This window comes from Nannospalax galili, unplaced genomic scaffold, assembly GCF_000622305.1.
Source record: "Nannospalax galili isolate Female #2095 unplaced genomic scaffold, S.galili_v1.0 scaffold528, whole genome shotgun sequence".
Lineage (NCBI taxonomy): Eukaryota > Metazoa > Chordata > Mammalia > Rodentia > Spalacidae > Nannospalax > Nannospalax galili.
In genome coordinates, this window is record NW_008359681.1 from 760,499 (window position 1) to 777,439 (window position 16,941).

The following is a 16,941-nucleotide window of genomic DNA, read 5'->3' on the forward strand; positions in this document are numbered from 1 at the left end:
CTTCCCATTGGTCAGTGAAATACCTCCCACCAGATTCTGTTCCTTCACCTGAAGCCCTTAGTCTTTCAGCAACACTAGCTACTTTGTAAGTATGAGTCACTCAAGTGTGGGAAGAGGTTTCTTCCTCCTGTGTCCAATGAAGAAAGGTGAAGGACAGGTGCAGCGTCCTTTCAGGAAGGATTGTCTCTGCTGTGCCCACACACCAACCTCCCAGCAGAGTGGCTGGGAGTTCCTAAGGTTCAGGAGTTAATAGGGACACTGGGGGAACAAGGCCTATAGGTACAATGGAATATTCATTACCCATAAAGAAAGAGAGTTCTGACCCATGCTACAACATGGCTGAACCTTGAGGCCATTCTGCTAAGTGAAATAAGCTGGCCACAGAAGGACAATATGGTACAAGCCCACTCACACAAGGCACCTGGGGGAGTCTAATTCCGGGTACATAAAGCAAAGGAGTGATTACCAGGTGCTGGGGGAGGGGATACAGAGTTGTTTAATGGGGACCGAGCTTCAATTTCGAAGAGTTTTTTTAAAAAATTGCTGGGCGAGTTGGCACATGCCTTTAGTTCCAGCACTCAGGAGGCAGAGGCAGGCAGATCTCTGTGAGATGGAGGCCAGACTGGTCTACATAGCGAGTTCCAGGCTAGCTGGGGCTACAGGAGAGACCCTGCCTCAAAAAGCAAACAAGCAAAAAGCTCTGGAGATGGATGTTCAGCAATTCGCATTTTAACAAGCTTCCAGGTGGCCACTCACTTGGGGATCGCTGGCCCCAGATCCCTCCCACCGCCCCTGCCTCACAAGGGCTAGGTCTACAACGTGGAGCCATAACCTGAGACAAGTGTCCACCTGCTGAGGCAGGTGGGAGAATGGGGGACCTCAAGAGACTAACTGTAAACTCGGCCGGCTCCCTGCAGGGCCGCCACCTCCGAGGGTGGAGCCAGGGCCTGCAGCCCCGCCTCGCACACCTCGAGCCGCATAGGTAGCCAGCTGGGCAGGGCCTGGAAACAAAGTCAGGAGAGCCGGACTCCAGCTCGCCAGTCGCCAGTCGCGGGGAGCTCTCGGAGCCGCCACCATCGGTACGTGCAGGGCGGGGTAGCCTGGGACAGGGACACTGCTGGCCCGGAGCAGGTGTCAACCGGCGGGGTGAGCCTGGGGGGACTCTGCTGTCCCTGGCGGCCGGGAGCAGAGGTCACTGTAGTCTCCGGAGCTGCGAGAATAAATGCAATACCCTCTTGTGGACTTTGCAGGCTTTGCATTCTCAAGGTGCCAAGTGGCTGTGGTCCTGAAGTTGCACTTATGTTAGGAAGGGGCGATGCTTGGCACCTTGGCTCTGGGGCGCTCCTGCTCCGGGGGAGCCTTGGTACTGCTCCGGCCTCTGGCTGGGAGGGTCACCCAGGAGTTCCCGAGGGATCCCTGGCCGGAGGGGAAGCTGGTTTCTCTGTGGAACCACTTCAGGTTTCACCACTATCTGAGGCTTCAAGAGAAGGCACACAAGTCCAGCAGTCTGGAGGATGAGCGAATGGGCTATGAGGCAGCTTGGCTCCTGCACTGTTTCAAATTAGGCGAGCTCTTGAAGTAACTTAGATCCACAGATTGAGGCCGTGGAGCCATCAGCCCCCTTCAAGCTGGTTTAGCAAGGGGGTGGGGCGGGACGTGTCTCCTAAGTCCCACTGGGATGGCCAGGCTCTGCTTTTCAGGCAGTGTGGCTGTGGGGAGAGGAGCCCCAGCTTGGCCTGCTTGCATGGTATTCCAGTTCTGCCTCTTGTCATCCTCAGTACAGTGTTTCTGCCTCAGTACAGTAAGCTCTTTGTGACCTGGCTTCCCACTGCACTGCGCTGTGGGATGGTTCAGAGGCAGCAGTGAGTGGACCACTCCTTGAACCTTTGGCTGTGGCAAACGTTGTTCCGGAAAGATGCTTCCAAACCTCCTTTTGGGTGGTGGATGTCAGAGTGTATACCCTTCCCAGCTTCTACTAGAGAGTCTGGATCTCACTTGCCTGTCACTCGGTGTAACTTTCCTGGGAGGTGCTCTGAAGTGCTTAGGTGGGCTCTGGGTGCCAGATACCTGAGTAAAGATCACAGAGTCAGAACTGTGTGAAATGTGTTTAGCACTTCTAACAAATAGTTCTGATGGGGATAATTTGTCAAAGGACTGAAAGAATCCAGAATTGACTTTGAAAACATTATTTCAAAGGAATGGGCGCTTCCTTCTTTGCAAATTAGTTCTCAAGTGGAGTTTTGCAGAAGGGATTGATACAGCATGTGAATAGCAACCAGTGGTTTACATTTAGACCTGGATTTGATTCATACACATCTCAACTACTCAATATCAAGAGAAAGGATGTGAAAAAGATAATTTAAAGAAATATTTTTGAGGAAAAAAGAGTTTTAGTGACTTGCCCCCTCAAGAACAGATCTTGAGCATACAGATTAGGCCAGAATTGTTTTAGATGCTGTGTGATGAAAGGTGACACTTGGAATACTTGATGAATGAAGCAAAAGAACAGGAAATGAGTGGTGGAGAAACCTGAGCCCTGAGATGCTGACTTTTGCACTGTGTGGTTAGAACTAGCGTTTGGGATAGGGATCCTCACTCCCCCTGGGAATCAAGGGGCAGAAATGATGAATGACTAGGAAAGGGAAGGGTATGTGTGGCAGCAATGGACAACTAGGATGGCCCTTAGGAGCACAGTGATGAGAATCCAAAGAATATGTAGCACTTGAGATGCGGTCATCCATGGCTGAAGCTGGCTGCAGTATCTGGTTGGAATCATGAACCTCAACTTGTTTTAAAATAGGGATCATCAGTCTCTTCAGGAAAGGACCAGAGTTGGTATTACTCTGCCAGTGATTCCTCAGCTCTGTCCTTGGAATGCAGAAACAGTCTCAGACAATATGTAAACATGTGGGTGGAGCTGTCCCAATAAAAAGTTATGGGCACTGACAGTCAAGTTCTGTAAAATTTTCTTTTCACCTTTGTGTTCTTTAAAAAAGATATTCCTTTAAATTTTTTATTACGTTTTATTTAGTGTGTGTGTGTGTGTGTGTGTGTGTGTGTGTGTGTGCACGTACATATAGATGTCAGAGGACAACTTGCAGGAGATGGTTCTTTCCTTCTACCATGTGGGTGCTAGAGATAAAATTCAGGTTGTCAGTCTTGGTTGCAAGTACCTCAACCTGCTGAGCCATCTTGCTGGCCCTTCTGTGGTTTTGTGAGATAGTCTCATTTTGAGTTTTCCCAAATCAGCTTCTTGCTTGACTGTGAAAAAATGAGCTAGCCTTGCAAGTAACCTGACACCAGGCCATTTAAAATCCTTCCTCAAGTCTCTGCTCACCTTGGAAGCACCAGCTCAACTAAAATGTGGGGTTGAAGTGTCAGAGAAGCAGACATTCCTGCTCCAAGCTGGGAATGAGCAGCCAGAAGCTGAGGTTATTGCACATGGACAGAGGCCCAACTAGCAGCAAGGAAAGAGAATTGCTAATGCTGGGCTCTTATGTGCTGACATTTTGAGGCCTAAGTGTGGCTTTCTATTTTTTTTACCTTTTTTTTTTAGTAAGAGTTTCAAATTCAAATGCTATGCTGAGGCTGTCCATGGTGATGGGCAAATCTGTGGCAGAATTTGTAAGTTGGCTGTAGAAGTTTTCTAAAAGTGCAGGGAGAGTCGAAATGAATGGAACAATAATGGATCACTGTGGTCTGGGTCTGGCCAAGTGGGCCTAAGTCCCTGATTTATGTAGGTGTTCGGTTCCCATTGAAGGGAGTAGAGCAGTGGCTCCTGGGGAAACTCATATCCTCAGGGCAGGAACCAAAGTCCCTAAGCAAAATGTTCCCCTCCTCTGGCTTGTAGTTAAGGTAAATGAGATTTCAGGTAGCATCAACTGGGAGTGACTTATCAAAATTGGAGGATTTGCGATCTTCGTGCGAAATCTTTGCTTCATCCTTCACACTTCCACAGAATCTCCTAAGAAGAAAAGAATTATTACTCTTTTTATTTACTTGGATTTTATGATTTATAACTTTGCTTCTGCCTTGGAACTGCTGAGGCATCTCACGAAGAACAGAGAACAGATAAAGGGTTTATGCATTTGATTAGTTCAGACCTACCAGAAGAATATGATGCCATCCTGTGAAATGATGACATGGTTGAAATGGTACTGTACCATGGAACCATGCATAGAGTCTGGGACTTCCCAGTCCACTGTGTTCCCATCCCTGGGGCCAAGATGCTCTATGATACATAGTGTGAGGATTCTATCTCTTGCAAAAGAGAAAGTGGGTAGATGTCCCAGGTGAGGTGATAAGGAAATAAAAACAAGGGCAAGGCTTGAGGGACATCTGCACATTCCTTCTTGATGAGAAAGAATCAGAGCAATGTTATCAGGAGCCCAGTGAGAATGCTGAGATTGCAACACAAGGAACCAGAGAGTCACTGTTTGTAACTTTGTCCCTTGGTTTACAAGTATAGCTGCCACCAGCAGGTAGGACAGTGTTAAAGGACAACTCAGCAGCTGGAAAATGCCAGCAGTTAAGAATGAATAGTAATCTTCCAGAGGACCTGAGTTTGGCTCCCAACACCCACATGGGGTGCTTCACAACTGCCTGCAATTCCAGCTCCAGCTCTGGGGGATCCAGTGCCCTCTTCTGGTCTCCTCAGGCACCTGCACTCATCACACACACACACACACACACACACACACACACACGCACACGCGCGCAAAGAGGGACAGGTTTTTCCCTGGAGACTGAAGAAGAGGAAGGTCCTCCTCCCAGGTGCTTAGACTGAAGCATGCCTGCAGCTCTCCCACCAGGTTGCCGAGAGGAACGGTCACTGCAAAGAAGGTTGTGTCAATCAGTTATTATATGGGCCAGCATGACAAAGAGCTTGCTGTTCGAGAATCAGGTTTAGAAATACAAAATACACAAAGCTCCCAAACTAAGCCAGTTTAAACATCTGCAATCTACCTGGTGTGATATGGTTTGTTACATGCTCTGTGGGGATATATATCAGGAGTACATTTGTGCCTTTGAGATGTTCTTGGAAGAAAGAAACCTTTTCTTTCAAACCGAATGCCTTAACTCACATTGTTTGCTCCTTTGCTGTGGTCACTGTAATAAAAACAGCACAGTGTTCTGAAACAACAGAGGTAATAGGTCTGAAGGCTGAGAGTCCAGAGTCAAGGTGTTCTGGGGCCACACTCTCTGAAGGCTCCAGGGAGAATCTGATCCAGGCCTTTCTTTAGACTTCCTGTGACACGCTGATCCTGACTCATAGACACATTATTATAGTCTCTGCTTCCATTGATTTTCACACGGCCTTCTTCCTGTGTGTGTGTCGACTCTTCTCCCTTGTAGGGACATCACTCACATTGGATTAACAGCCCATCCTACTTCCACCTAACCCCACCTAACCTCATATAACCAAATTATATTTGTAACAACCCTACTTTCCAATAAGGCCATACTATGAGATTCTGGAAAGGTCATGGATTTGGGGGTAAAGGAAATGTACCCTATGGAACAGGCACATCATTTATATATGAGATTATGTACTAATAGGCTTAGCATATAAAGATAACTCTTTTGGAGTCAGAGCCTCAGCTTTGTTGCCATCTTGGGTGACTCTCCCAGCAAGATAGATGGGTTTTCTTATCACAGTTTCAATCAATTCTAAAGAATTCATTTAGGGGGCTGGAGAGATGGCTCAGCAATTAAGAACACTGGTTGTTCTTGCAGAAGACCCGGGTTCAAATCCCAGCACCCACATGGCAGCTAACAACTGCCCATAACTCTAGTTCCAGGGGATCCGACGGCCTCTTCTGTCCTCCATGGGCATTTCACAACACAGCTGCACTTACCTACATCCAGGCAATACACTCATGCACATAAAATAAAAATAATAAATAAAATATATAAAAATAAATATAAATATAGTTAAAAGAATTCATTTAGCACCAAAAGTAGTATGTCCTCATATATATGTAGTATCAGGTGAAATCTGGGCACACACTGTAATCCCAGCAGAGGTAATCCCAGCAGAGGTAGCAGAGGAAGCAGAGGTAGGCAGATCTCTGTGAGCTGGAGGTATCAGCCTGGTCTACATAGCAAGTTCTAGGCCAGCCAAGCCAACACAGTGAGACCCTCTCTCAAAAAATAATAATAAAATAAATAAATACCAGTTAAGAAAAGTTCATTCTGATTCTAGTCTTGAAGTGCAATTTTGTGTTTAATGTGATAGTGAAGCCTTTTTACCTAGTTCTGATTTATCATCTAACTTTGTGTGTCAAAGATACAGTCCCTAACTTAATTGCCTTCTAAACAAACCCCCAAAAGATCAAGGACTGGTTTCTTTTAATTTAGCAGCACAGCATAAGTGGTCTGGGCCTCATTCTCTCCTGTGATAATATACAGGATCATAGAGTGATCATAGGTACAGCATGGCTCAGTGATCATAGGTACAACATGGCTCAGTGAACCACACTGTTGCCAACATGCTGGTTGCTGTTGCCTGTTGGGTATCTGCAACTTGAGCTGGAGGTGGTTTTGCCCAGGATCACAGGAGCCATCTCCCATCATATTTTCCCTTTCTGGAGTTCTCTTCTGAGGAAGATTCTCTACTCTATATTAGCTCTTGACCATATGTATTTAAAATAAGCCTAACTCTAAGTTCTACCCAATAGTGTTCTTCAGCAATAAAAATATTCAAGTACAGATAAAGAAACTAAGTTGGAGAGCAAGGGTTACTATTCTAACATCCAGGAAAACCATCTCACCTGAGCGCCTGGTCCCTGCCTATACCTGGGCAGAACTTAGGACTATTGCCCAGATCTTCTGTTTTGCTACATATTAACTCTAGGGTACTCTCTGGACTGACTGATCTTCCCTGGCATGGAGCAGCTTGAGATTAAATGACCTATGAGCTTGTTCAAAGGTGACTGGATCCTGGGGCCCAACAAGGCTATGGCTGCTGAAGTACAACAGAAAGGGCCCTGAGAATCATGTCTGGTTACAAGATTTGGGGGCGGGGGGGTACATACATGTACTGTGGCGGCCAGGGTCTGATGTTAGGTGTCCTCCTCAGTCGCCTCTACCTTATTTTTTATTTGATTTAATTAACTTATTTATTTTTATTTTATCTGTATGAGTGTTTTGCCTGCATGTGTGTGCACCCATGTCATGTAATGCCCGTGGAGACCAGAAGAGGGTATCAGATCCCCTAGAACTGACATTAGGGATGGTTGTTAGGTCCATGTGGTTGTAGAAACCAAACCTGGATCCTCTGTAAGAGCAGCCAGTGCTCTTAACAGCTGAACCATCTCTCTGGCCGCCTCCACTTTATTTTTTTGAGACAGAGACTTTTCATTGAAGCTGGAACTCACCAATTCAGCTAGACTGACTGACCATGCCTGGCTTTTTGTTGTGAATACTGCATAGCTGAACTCAGGTCCTCATGCTTGATACTTTACTAACTGAGCTATCACTCTGGTCTTTAAGAAACCTTTTTAAATGGTAGTAGGATATCTGTAATCTAAAGTAGTAAGTTTTAAGGTTCAGATAGCCCTGCCCCTTCACCAACAGGGTCTCATGGACTTTTCAAGCTCCTGAGAAAAGAGAACTGAGTTGATAAGCACCTTGGTCTTTGAAGTCAAGAGAAGCAGACTTCTCCACTGTTTGGCCAACACAGCAGGCTTCCCCTTTGATCTCTAAAGAGAACAGTTTTTAACAGTCCCACTCTCACACTCCCCCCCCTCGCCACCCAACTTTTAAAATAATACATCTTCCCGCCTTCTGCAGGAAGTGGAAGCCTCCCCCTTTAAAAGACCCCAGCTCACGATCTGGGGCAGACATTTTCCCTGCCTGGAAGGGAATCCTTTGCTAGTAAACTCTATTCTGATGGAGTTTTATCTGTGTCTTGGTGCTTTCTCTGGATCAACCAGATTCATCCATAGGCTACTTTTTACCTATCAGTAAGTGGTATATAGCAAATGGCCCTTGACTATTAAGTTAAATTATGTATCCTAAATGTTCATATGTAGAAGCCCAAGTCCTCAGTACCCAGAATGTGACCTCTGGGGACCACTATTGTTGCCAATGTGACAAGCTAAGATGAAATTATAGTGGAATGATGTAAGTTGGAGTCTAAAATGACTAGTGTCTTATAAAAAGAGGACATTTGGACACAGGATGCACATATGGAAAGGATACTGTGTGAAGATGAAGACAGGGATCAGATGATGCTTCTATAAGCCAAGGGACATCAGAGAATGCTAGTAACTTCCAGAAGAGGCCCAGCATAGTCTCCTTCACAGCCACAGAAGGCTACAACCCTGACAACACCTTAATCTCAGACTTCTAGCCTTGAGAATTGTGAGTAAATAAACCTCTGTTGTCCTAAGCCACCAGTTTGAAATATGTTGTATGACAGCCCTAGAAAATGAATACATTGACTATCCTAGTCACATTTCTATTGCTGTGATAAAATACCATGACAAATAACTTAGAGGAGGAAGGCATTTATTTCATCTTATAATTCCAGGTTACAGTCCGCCACTGTGGAGAAGTCAAGGCAGGAACTTCAAACAGTTGGTCATATCACATCCACAGTCAAGAGCAGAGGGAAATGAAGGCATGCATTCTCACTTGTTTGTGCTCCGCTAACTTTCTCTACTCTTACATATTTAAGGACCCCCCTGCCTAGGGAATAGTGCCATCCACACTGGGCTGGGTCTTCCCACATCAGTTAACTCAATCATGACCATCCCCTGCAGACATGCTCACAAGCTGACTCAATGTAGACAACCCCTCACTGAGATTCTCTTCCCAGGTGATTCTAGGTTGTGTCAAATTGACAATTAAAGTTAACCATCACACTAACAGAACTGCACCCAAGCCTGAGCAGTGGAAGTTGAGAAGAGGTTTTAAGAAAGGCAAAGACCTGGTTATAGAGCACACATGAGCCTGAATGACTGACAGGAAAGATACATGACCAGCTCAGGACAGTACAGGAAGAATGCCTGGGCCCGGGCCCTACAACACAAAGGAGGATGAGGAAACTGCGGAGGCTGCTGATGGCACCATGAGCTGTGAGGCATTCTGCTGCTGGGGCTCCAATGCCAGATAGCAGCGAAGTGGTTTTGTGTTCCATGTCTGTCTCCAGAGGAGCTGGGCAGAAATATACACATGCCTGTGAGGACTCAGGAGGCACCCAGAGATGGAGCTTCTCACAGGCCTCCAGTCCTCCTGTGTCCTGAGAGGACCACAAGGCCTCTGCCAGGACTCAGATTAGCCACAGTGGACATATGTGAGGTCCCTAGTACTAAGTTGCTCCCCCTTGGGACATTATGCCAGAATTACTTCATAAAATCCGTATTCTGTCATTAGCACTGGTTCCAGGTTACAGTAGTTTCATTGTTTAAGAAACTTTCTTCATTCTTTTTTTTTAATATTTTGTTACTTTTATTTTATGTGTATGAGTGTATTACCTGTATGTATGTGAGTGTACCCGTGTCATGCAATGCTGCGGAGGTCAGAAGAGGGCTTCGGATTCCCCTGGAACTGGAGTTAAGGATGGTTTGTAGCTACCATGTGGGTGCTGGGAATCGAACCTGGGTCCTTTTTAAGAGCAGTCAGTGCTCTTAACCACTGAGCCATCTCTCCAGCCCAGAAACTTTTTCTTAAAGGATTGATTATTCGCTGCCTTTGGCAATGAATGGTATAGGAAGGACAGACAACCCAGAGCTTCATGAAAGGGGTATTCCACAAAGCATAAGTCAGCATGCATTGTGTTTATACAGCTATTTGTCAATTTTCTCAGAGAAATAACAGACTCCTTGAATGGGGAAGAAGGTAGCTGTGGAAGGTAGCATCTCCATGTGGCTTCTGTGAAATGTAGCATCTCTATGAAGCACAATTGAAGCTAACCAGGAGTTTATGACACGTGGATGACTTAGATACAGTAACAACTGGGATCCTATCAAATCCAAAGAAAAAGACAGGGCCTGTGTATGCATGACTAAACCCCCCAGGGAGAAAAATATAGCTTAGTAATGTTAAAAGGGGCCAAATAAAGTTTGGTCTTAGTTAGATGTAAACAGTGTAAATAATAGAAATAGTACAATAATGTAAATAGTGATTAAACATTTACAGTTTGAGGTAAGCTCTTGTATGTTTGTTTCCTATTAATGTTAGTTATAGGACAAAATATCACAAATTCAGTGGTTTTCAAATGATGCCGTACTTGGCTGAGGATATAGCTAAGCAGTAGAGTTCTTGTGTATCATGTGCAAGGCATGAGTTCAGTTTCCATTACTGGTGAGACCAGGGGGAATACCATCTTAGAGTTTTGGAGGTCACGAGTCTGAAATGGATTTTACTGTCTGAAATCAACATGCTACCAGGGCTGCACTGTGAAGCCCTAGGGAAGAATCTGTTTCCTTGCCCTTTTCAGTTTCCATAGATGGTTTACATTCCTTGGCTCATGGTCCCTTCCAGGAACTGCAGTTGTGTCCCTGCTACCATCATCACATCTCCTTTCTATAGGACACTTGGGATTGTATTTTCCCACTGAAATACTAAAAATAAATTCCATATCTCAGGGTGCTTAGTGACATCAGCAAAGTCCCTTTCTCCATGGAAGGAAACATATCCACAAATCTGCTTTAGAGATTAGGACATAGATATCCTTGGTAGTGATAGGAAATGGGTCTCCCTCCACTTAAAGATAAGAGCTCCTTTCTTGGACCTCAACCAAATGTCTTGTTCCTTTTACTGTCCCAAATCCAACTTCTGGAAGCACACTCTGTGGCCTGAATGTCACTGAGGGAGCCAGCCGTGTGCTATATTGACCACGTTTTGACTATGGAGGGCGTATGCCTGTAAGATTATAGTATGTCAAGGGTGTGTGGTAGGTTGTATCATGCAGGTTTGTGAAGTACACTGCATGAGGCTTGCATAATGATGAAAATATCATGATCTTTGCAATCCATGATGAAGTGCATTTCTCAGAATGTAGCCCCATTAAGCAGTTCTGGCTATATTCATTTCTAGGTAATAAAACATTAGAGATTCTGTTCCTACATGGCTCCAAATGTGCTTTGAAAAATGACAGGAAGTGTCTGCATTAAGGGAGAAATGTTATTGAGTGGTGGGGCTCAGTGGAGTCTCATTTTTTCCTGTTTGCTCAGTTTCCCCACCACAGTCCAAAGTCAGTAATAAGAGAAATGTGTAATATAAACATATTTCTATTAAATGCTTTAGGCACAAGAAAGGCAAAACCCTTGTTAAGCTTAATGTCAGTAAGAAACCAGGATTTAGTCAGTGATCATACATACTGATACTGACTGAGCTGTCAAGATAGGGAATCTGGATTCTAGATGTGGCCCTGATCATATTTAAATGTCCGAACAATCTCTGATCTGTTCTAGAAACATCAGACCATTCAAATTTGCTGATTGAACATACTAACCAGGATACCAAATACAAACACAGTTGTACCAAAGTGAACAGAATCTTGTCTCAGTTGAAAATGATTCAGACCCAAGTCTCCTATGACCACTGTCTTTCTAAGATAGCAATCCTGTTGACACAGGTATGTTCAGATAAGAAATGCTGACCTTGGTATATGGCCACCAGATAGTTCTGGATTCTATAAAAGAGCTGAGCAGCCTCCACCCCACAATAATAAAAGCAATAATAAAGTTCTTGGGTATGAATACCCTTTCAGAGCACAAAATACTTCCCATTGAATGCCAGGTCTCTGGTTTAAGCTTGAGTAAATTTGAGAATTTCTATGATGCAGTTCTAGGTGTGAAGGTTGGTAAACTAAGGTCTGCCCTTTGAATGTCTTGGTGCCTTCTCTGTAATCATATTTACATTAGAAGTAAATGGATGCTGGATAACATTTAGCAGAAATACATAGTGAGATGTAGTCCTTCTCTCTGAACCAGAGCTCTGAAGAGCATGGGAAAGGAATTGCTGTGGTGAAACCTGGGCTGGCTCTGTGGACTTTGGGTTTGCAACTCTCCCTCCTGCTGTTCTAAGGAAAATCTGTCATGGGAACATCTTTGTATGGGTCACTCCTTATTTTGCCTTTGGGAGGGAGGCAATGGTGAGATCATGTTCTCTGAAGTCTAAGTAGGGAAAGTAGTTAAACCCATTCTAGACTCTTTCCTGACTGGTGATAAAAGATGGCAGCAAGCAGAGTGTACAGCTGGCATACTCTATCACCACAGTCCTGTGAGGAATAATGATGTATACATGAAATATGAGGTTATTTTCCCAAAGACTAGACAATGGGACGAGGAACCATAAATGGTAGAGCAGACATCCCTATGAGCACTGTCAGGCCTCAAGGATGAGGGAGAGGAAGATTCCAAAACTTGGGAGGAAAGAGTCATGGCACAGTGGAGAGGGATGACTTCAGAGAAGCAATGGCTGCCACGTGAGGGTACAACCAGGCTGGGGTGATTTCACAGGGAGAGCACCAGAAAAATGGATACCTGACTTTTCCTCCCTCTGATCTCACTATGGCTCCTCATTGGCTAAACCCAGTAGAAATTGTGGCAAGTCTTAGGGACTCTTTAAGGGACAAACAAACAGAGACTACTGGGCCTGGAAAAGTTTGTCAGTTACTTTTCTCATTGCTGTGACAAAATACCTATAAAAGCAACTTATAGAAGGGTTTATTTGGGCTCAGTATTTGAGAGAACAGTCCATCTTTGCAGGGAAGTCATGGCAGCAGAAGCACGAGGCGAGCTGGTCACATGGCAGCCACAATCAGGAAGTAGAGAGAGGTGAATGCTGGTACTTAGTTTGCTTTCTCTTTTTTATTCAGCCTAGGACCCCAGCTCATGGGATAGTGCCATTGACACTCAGGGTCCTCCCTCTTCAATGAAACTTTTCTGGAAACATCCTCAAAGAAAAGCCAGAGATGTGTGTCCATGGTGATTGTCGATCCAATCACGTTGACAGTTAAGATCAACCACCACAAGGGGTGAATGGATCTATCCAGTATCAGGGCAGAATCTGAACCTTGTGCGCAAAGGCCGAGATGCTTGACTCTGGAGACTTATTCAGCAAACATTTAAGTTCTACTCTGGAGAGCGCCATGCTAGGAGCTGAGCATTCTAGGATGGTAATGGTTCACGTGTGCTGATGCCATAAAGGTGTGTGTGGGCCTTCACAGGAATTCTTTTTAAAAAACATTTATTTGTTATTAATATTTGTGTACTGTATGTGTGTCTGTGTGCATGTGCATGCAGGCACATGCCCTGGCACTGATGTAGAGGTCAGAGGACAACTTGCAGAAGTCCATTCTCTTCCTCCAACTTTTGGGTTCTATGGATAGAACACAGGACATCAGGCTTGGCAACAAGGATCTTTACCTACTGAGCTGTCTCGCCAGCCCCACATGAATCCTTATAGAAGCCTTACAAAGCAGGGGGATTGCTAGGTATGGTGTTTCACGCCTTTAATCCCAGCATTCAGGACACAGAGGCAGGCAGGTCTCTGTGAGTTCAAAGCCAGCCTGGTCTAGATAGTGAGTTCCAGGCCAGCTGTGGCTACAGGGAGACCCTGTCTCAGAAAAACAAAACAAAACAAAACCACCAAAGCAGGGGGATTATCTTCATTTGATTGTCCAAAGCCCAGGCTTGCCCAGGGCCCCAACTGGAAGTTGACAGAACTGAGGTTCAGTCAATCCCAGGATTGACTCCATGGCTCCCACTCTTCATGCCCTGCACCTCAAAGCAGCCCCTTACCTCAGGGAAGTCTAACCGGGGATAAACCCAGTGTGGTTATGCTGAGGAGTCTCTGTCTCCAACTTTAATAGCAGGAAGAGGTGGGCCCTGGGGCCCTGGGAGATCAGAACAGTGTTATTTCCCTCCTTTGAGCAAGGACCAAAATAACATCTAAAATGCTCTGAAGTGGGCAAAAATGCAAGGCCATCTGGTATGAGACCTGGGGCCATGCTGAGCTGAGCAAGTGGAAATAGCCCCAGTTCAGTGTGACAGGAAGAGGAAGGCATGCTCACAGGACAGGTCTGGGATGCCACATGGTCTGGACCAAAAAGGGTGTTCCTCAAACAGAACTGGGGTTTCATTTGTTGTGGGATGGAGCACAGAGTTACACAGACTGAAAATGCAAAGCAGCAAATCTGAGAGAAAGGGCCCTGAATAGGGAACAGGATAAGAAGTTGAGACAGGGAATTATGGAGATCTATCAGGCAACGGGACATCACAGCTTGCATATGCTTCTCAAAGTGAAGTCCCTGGACCACAGCATCCACCTCTCCTTAGAACTTGTTAGAAAGGCAGATCCTCAGTCTTCTTAAATGCAAGGTACAGTGGCCAGTGTGAGTTCCATCTGAGCTCTTTCCAAATAGGCAGCTCTGGTGCAGGGTAGAACGCATGGGCCATGATAGGGATTTAAGGATTATTTCTAATTCTCCAGTGCAGTGGTTTTCAAAGCATGCTGCCTGGACCAGCAGCAGCAAGAACTGGGAACTTGTTAGAAAACACAGTCACGTGTGTCTACAGAGTCAGCAGATCTGGGGTACAGCCCAGCAGTCTGTTCTCACAAGCCCCTGGAGATTCTGAGACATACCCAAGTTTTCAACCCTATACTGCTGGAACACTGACCAATGAAAGGAGCGTGGTATACCCCAGGAGCCCTGGCAGCAAACAACTCTGAGATGAGGTCAGTGAGGACTGGGGAGTGGGAAGGAGGTGTATCCATCTGGTCTGCACCAACTCATTAGGCTTCTCATAGGTTTTCTTCCCGCTCTTTGAATTCATTCTTTTAAGAATAGCCCTGCTTATGGAAGGTACAGTGAAAGAGATGGGGATGTGAAGATGTTGTTATGATACATAGAGAGTCTCAGTCTAGAAAGGAGGCAAGAATATGAATTACCCATCATGATACCATATTGTGTGAAGGGACTATTGGCAGCAAGACAAAATCATAAGTAGGAAGGGGTGTGATAAAAGGGGTGAGGGGCACCCAGCAAGGGAGCTGTGATCTCCCATGTTAAGATCTTTGAAAGAGTACACATGTTTAGTGAACAAACATTTGGATGTCTTTGGAGTCTTCTGTGTGTGGGGAAGGGTGGGGAAGAAGGCAGAGCTAGGGGACAAGAAAAGGTGGCTGAATCCTCACTGTGTATTCCGGATCTAAAAACATTTTATACCTCAGTTAGTTAGCTGTCACAAAACCTCGATGACCTTGTGAGTTGTGAGATGGTGAAGAACATGCTAGAATGTTTGGGTTTTATTCAGAGGCAGTCTTTCAAGTGTTTAGGGAAGGAAACAGTTTGGCCATGATTCTCTGAATACCAGTTTCTATTTCCCACTGGTCACGAGCACTGCCTGAGGAACTTATTAAAAGCAAATGCAGAGGTCAGGCCCCACTGCAGAAGAGAAGCAAAGAGCCCTGTGCTGGGATCCTAGAGGGTACTGAAGCCAATTGTCATGAAAACTCAGGGGGCTGAGTCCAGTCAGTCAAAACTACTGTGGTGACTTGACTTAATACTGGCATTTTGGTCTCTTTTAGGAATGTCCAAGTCACGGGTGAGTATCATTTTTCCTTCTTCTGTATCTTCATTTTATAAATGATACAACGTTTTTGTTCCTCAAAGTAAACAAATGTGCTTTATACATTAATGTGTATTGTGTACCTGGCACAATGAGATGATCCTGAGTTTGTATGAGATTTCCTCTTTTTAGGAGATGCTATTTATTTCCTGCTCATACTAGTTGATTCATTTCATTGCTGTCTCTATATGGGATAATGAATGTAAGGCACTAAAAGTTGAAAAATTCAGGGCTGGAGAGAAGGCTCAGCAGTTAAGAGCACTGACTATTCTTGCAGAGGACCCTGGTTCAGTTCTCTGCACTCAACTTGGCAACAACTGTCCTTAACTTCAGTTCCAGGGGACTCTTATGCCTTCTTCTGACCTCCCCAGGCATGCCACGACACTGGTGCACTTTCACATATGCAGGCAATACTCATACACATAAAATAAAAATAATAAATGAAATAGTTTTTGAAGTTGAAAGGTTAAAGATTCTGGGTCTGAATGGCACCAAAACATTACCGTGTGTTCATTGGCCCTTTTCCAAGCTATTGATGCTAGTGAATGTGGACCATTGAGGAACATATTTGGATACTGCTTTTCTTTTTGTCAGAATTGCTTTGGTTACCCCTTGAGCATCTTCTTCATCGTGGTCAATGAGTTCTGTGAAAGATTCTCCTACTATGGAATGCGAGGTAAGCTTCAGTCATCTCATCCTTCTGTGAGAGGTGGGTTGCCTCTGCCAGTTCTAACTCTGTTTCTCTCCTCCACCTGTCTCTGTGAAAAGCACTCCTGGTCCTGTACTTCAGGAACTTCATTGGCTGGGATGACGATCTGTCCACGGCCATCTACCATACGTTTGTTGCCCTGTGCTACCTGACTCCAATTCTTGGAGCTCTGATCGCAGACTCATGGCTGGGGAAGTTCAAGTAAGTGATTGGGATTTTCTTATATCAGACAAGCCAAGATGTAAATATGAGCTTTGTGGTTTGGGATGGTAAGATTGGGGAATGAAGAATCAAAGAATAGATACTCTATTTTTTTTTAATTTTTTGTGTATGTGTGTATTGCCTGCATGTAGGTAAGTGCACCTGTGTCGTGCAATGCCCACAGAGGTCAGAAGAGGCTGTTGGATTCCCCGGGACTGGAGTAATGGACAGTTGTTAGCTGCCATGTGGGTGCTGGGATTTGAACCTGGGTCTTCTGCAAGAACAACCAGTGTTCTTAACCACTGAGGCCATCTCTCCAGTCCCCAGAATAGATGAATCTTAAGAGCATTGGTTTTGCTTAACACAGCACTGTGAATGCAAGAAGATTTTTTTTTAAGCTTTAGTGTTTTTCCCCCTTCAACCAAACTTTTTGAAATAGTGGCA

General features: G+C 45.0%; 1 protein-coding gene across 2 annotated transcripts in view; it reads left to right on the forward strand.

The window, feature by feature from the left end:
* The first annotated feature begins 1,007 nt into the window (after window positions 1-1,007).
* Window positions 1,008-16,941, forward strand: part of Slc15a1 (solute carrier family 15 member 1) — a 56,445-nt gene continuing 40,511 nt past the window's right edge. Inside the window, exons 1-4 of one of the 2 annotated variants that reach the window (XM_029558904.1) lie at window positions 1,008-1,079; window positions 15,547-15,563; window positions 16,182-16,263; window positions 16,356-16,497. In XM_029558904.1, coding sequence (XP_029414764.1) covers window positions 15,549-15,563; window positions 16,182-16,263; window positions 16,356-16,497 — 239 coding nt within the window. In that variant the 5' untranslated portion in view covers window positions 1,008-1,079; window positions 15,547-15,548. Of the gene's footprint in view, window positions 1,080-14,596; window positions 14,695-15,546; window positions 15,564-16,181; window positions 16,264-16,355; window positions 16,498-16,941 lie in introns of those variants that run through there. The other variant, XM_008823585.2, reaches the window with a different exon arrangement.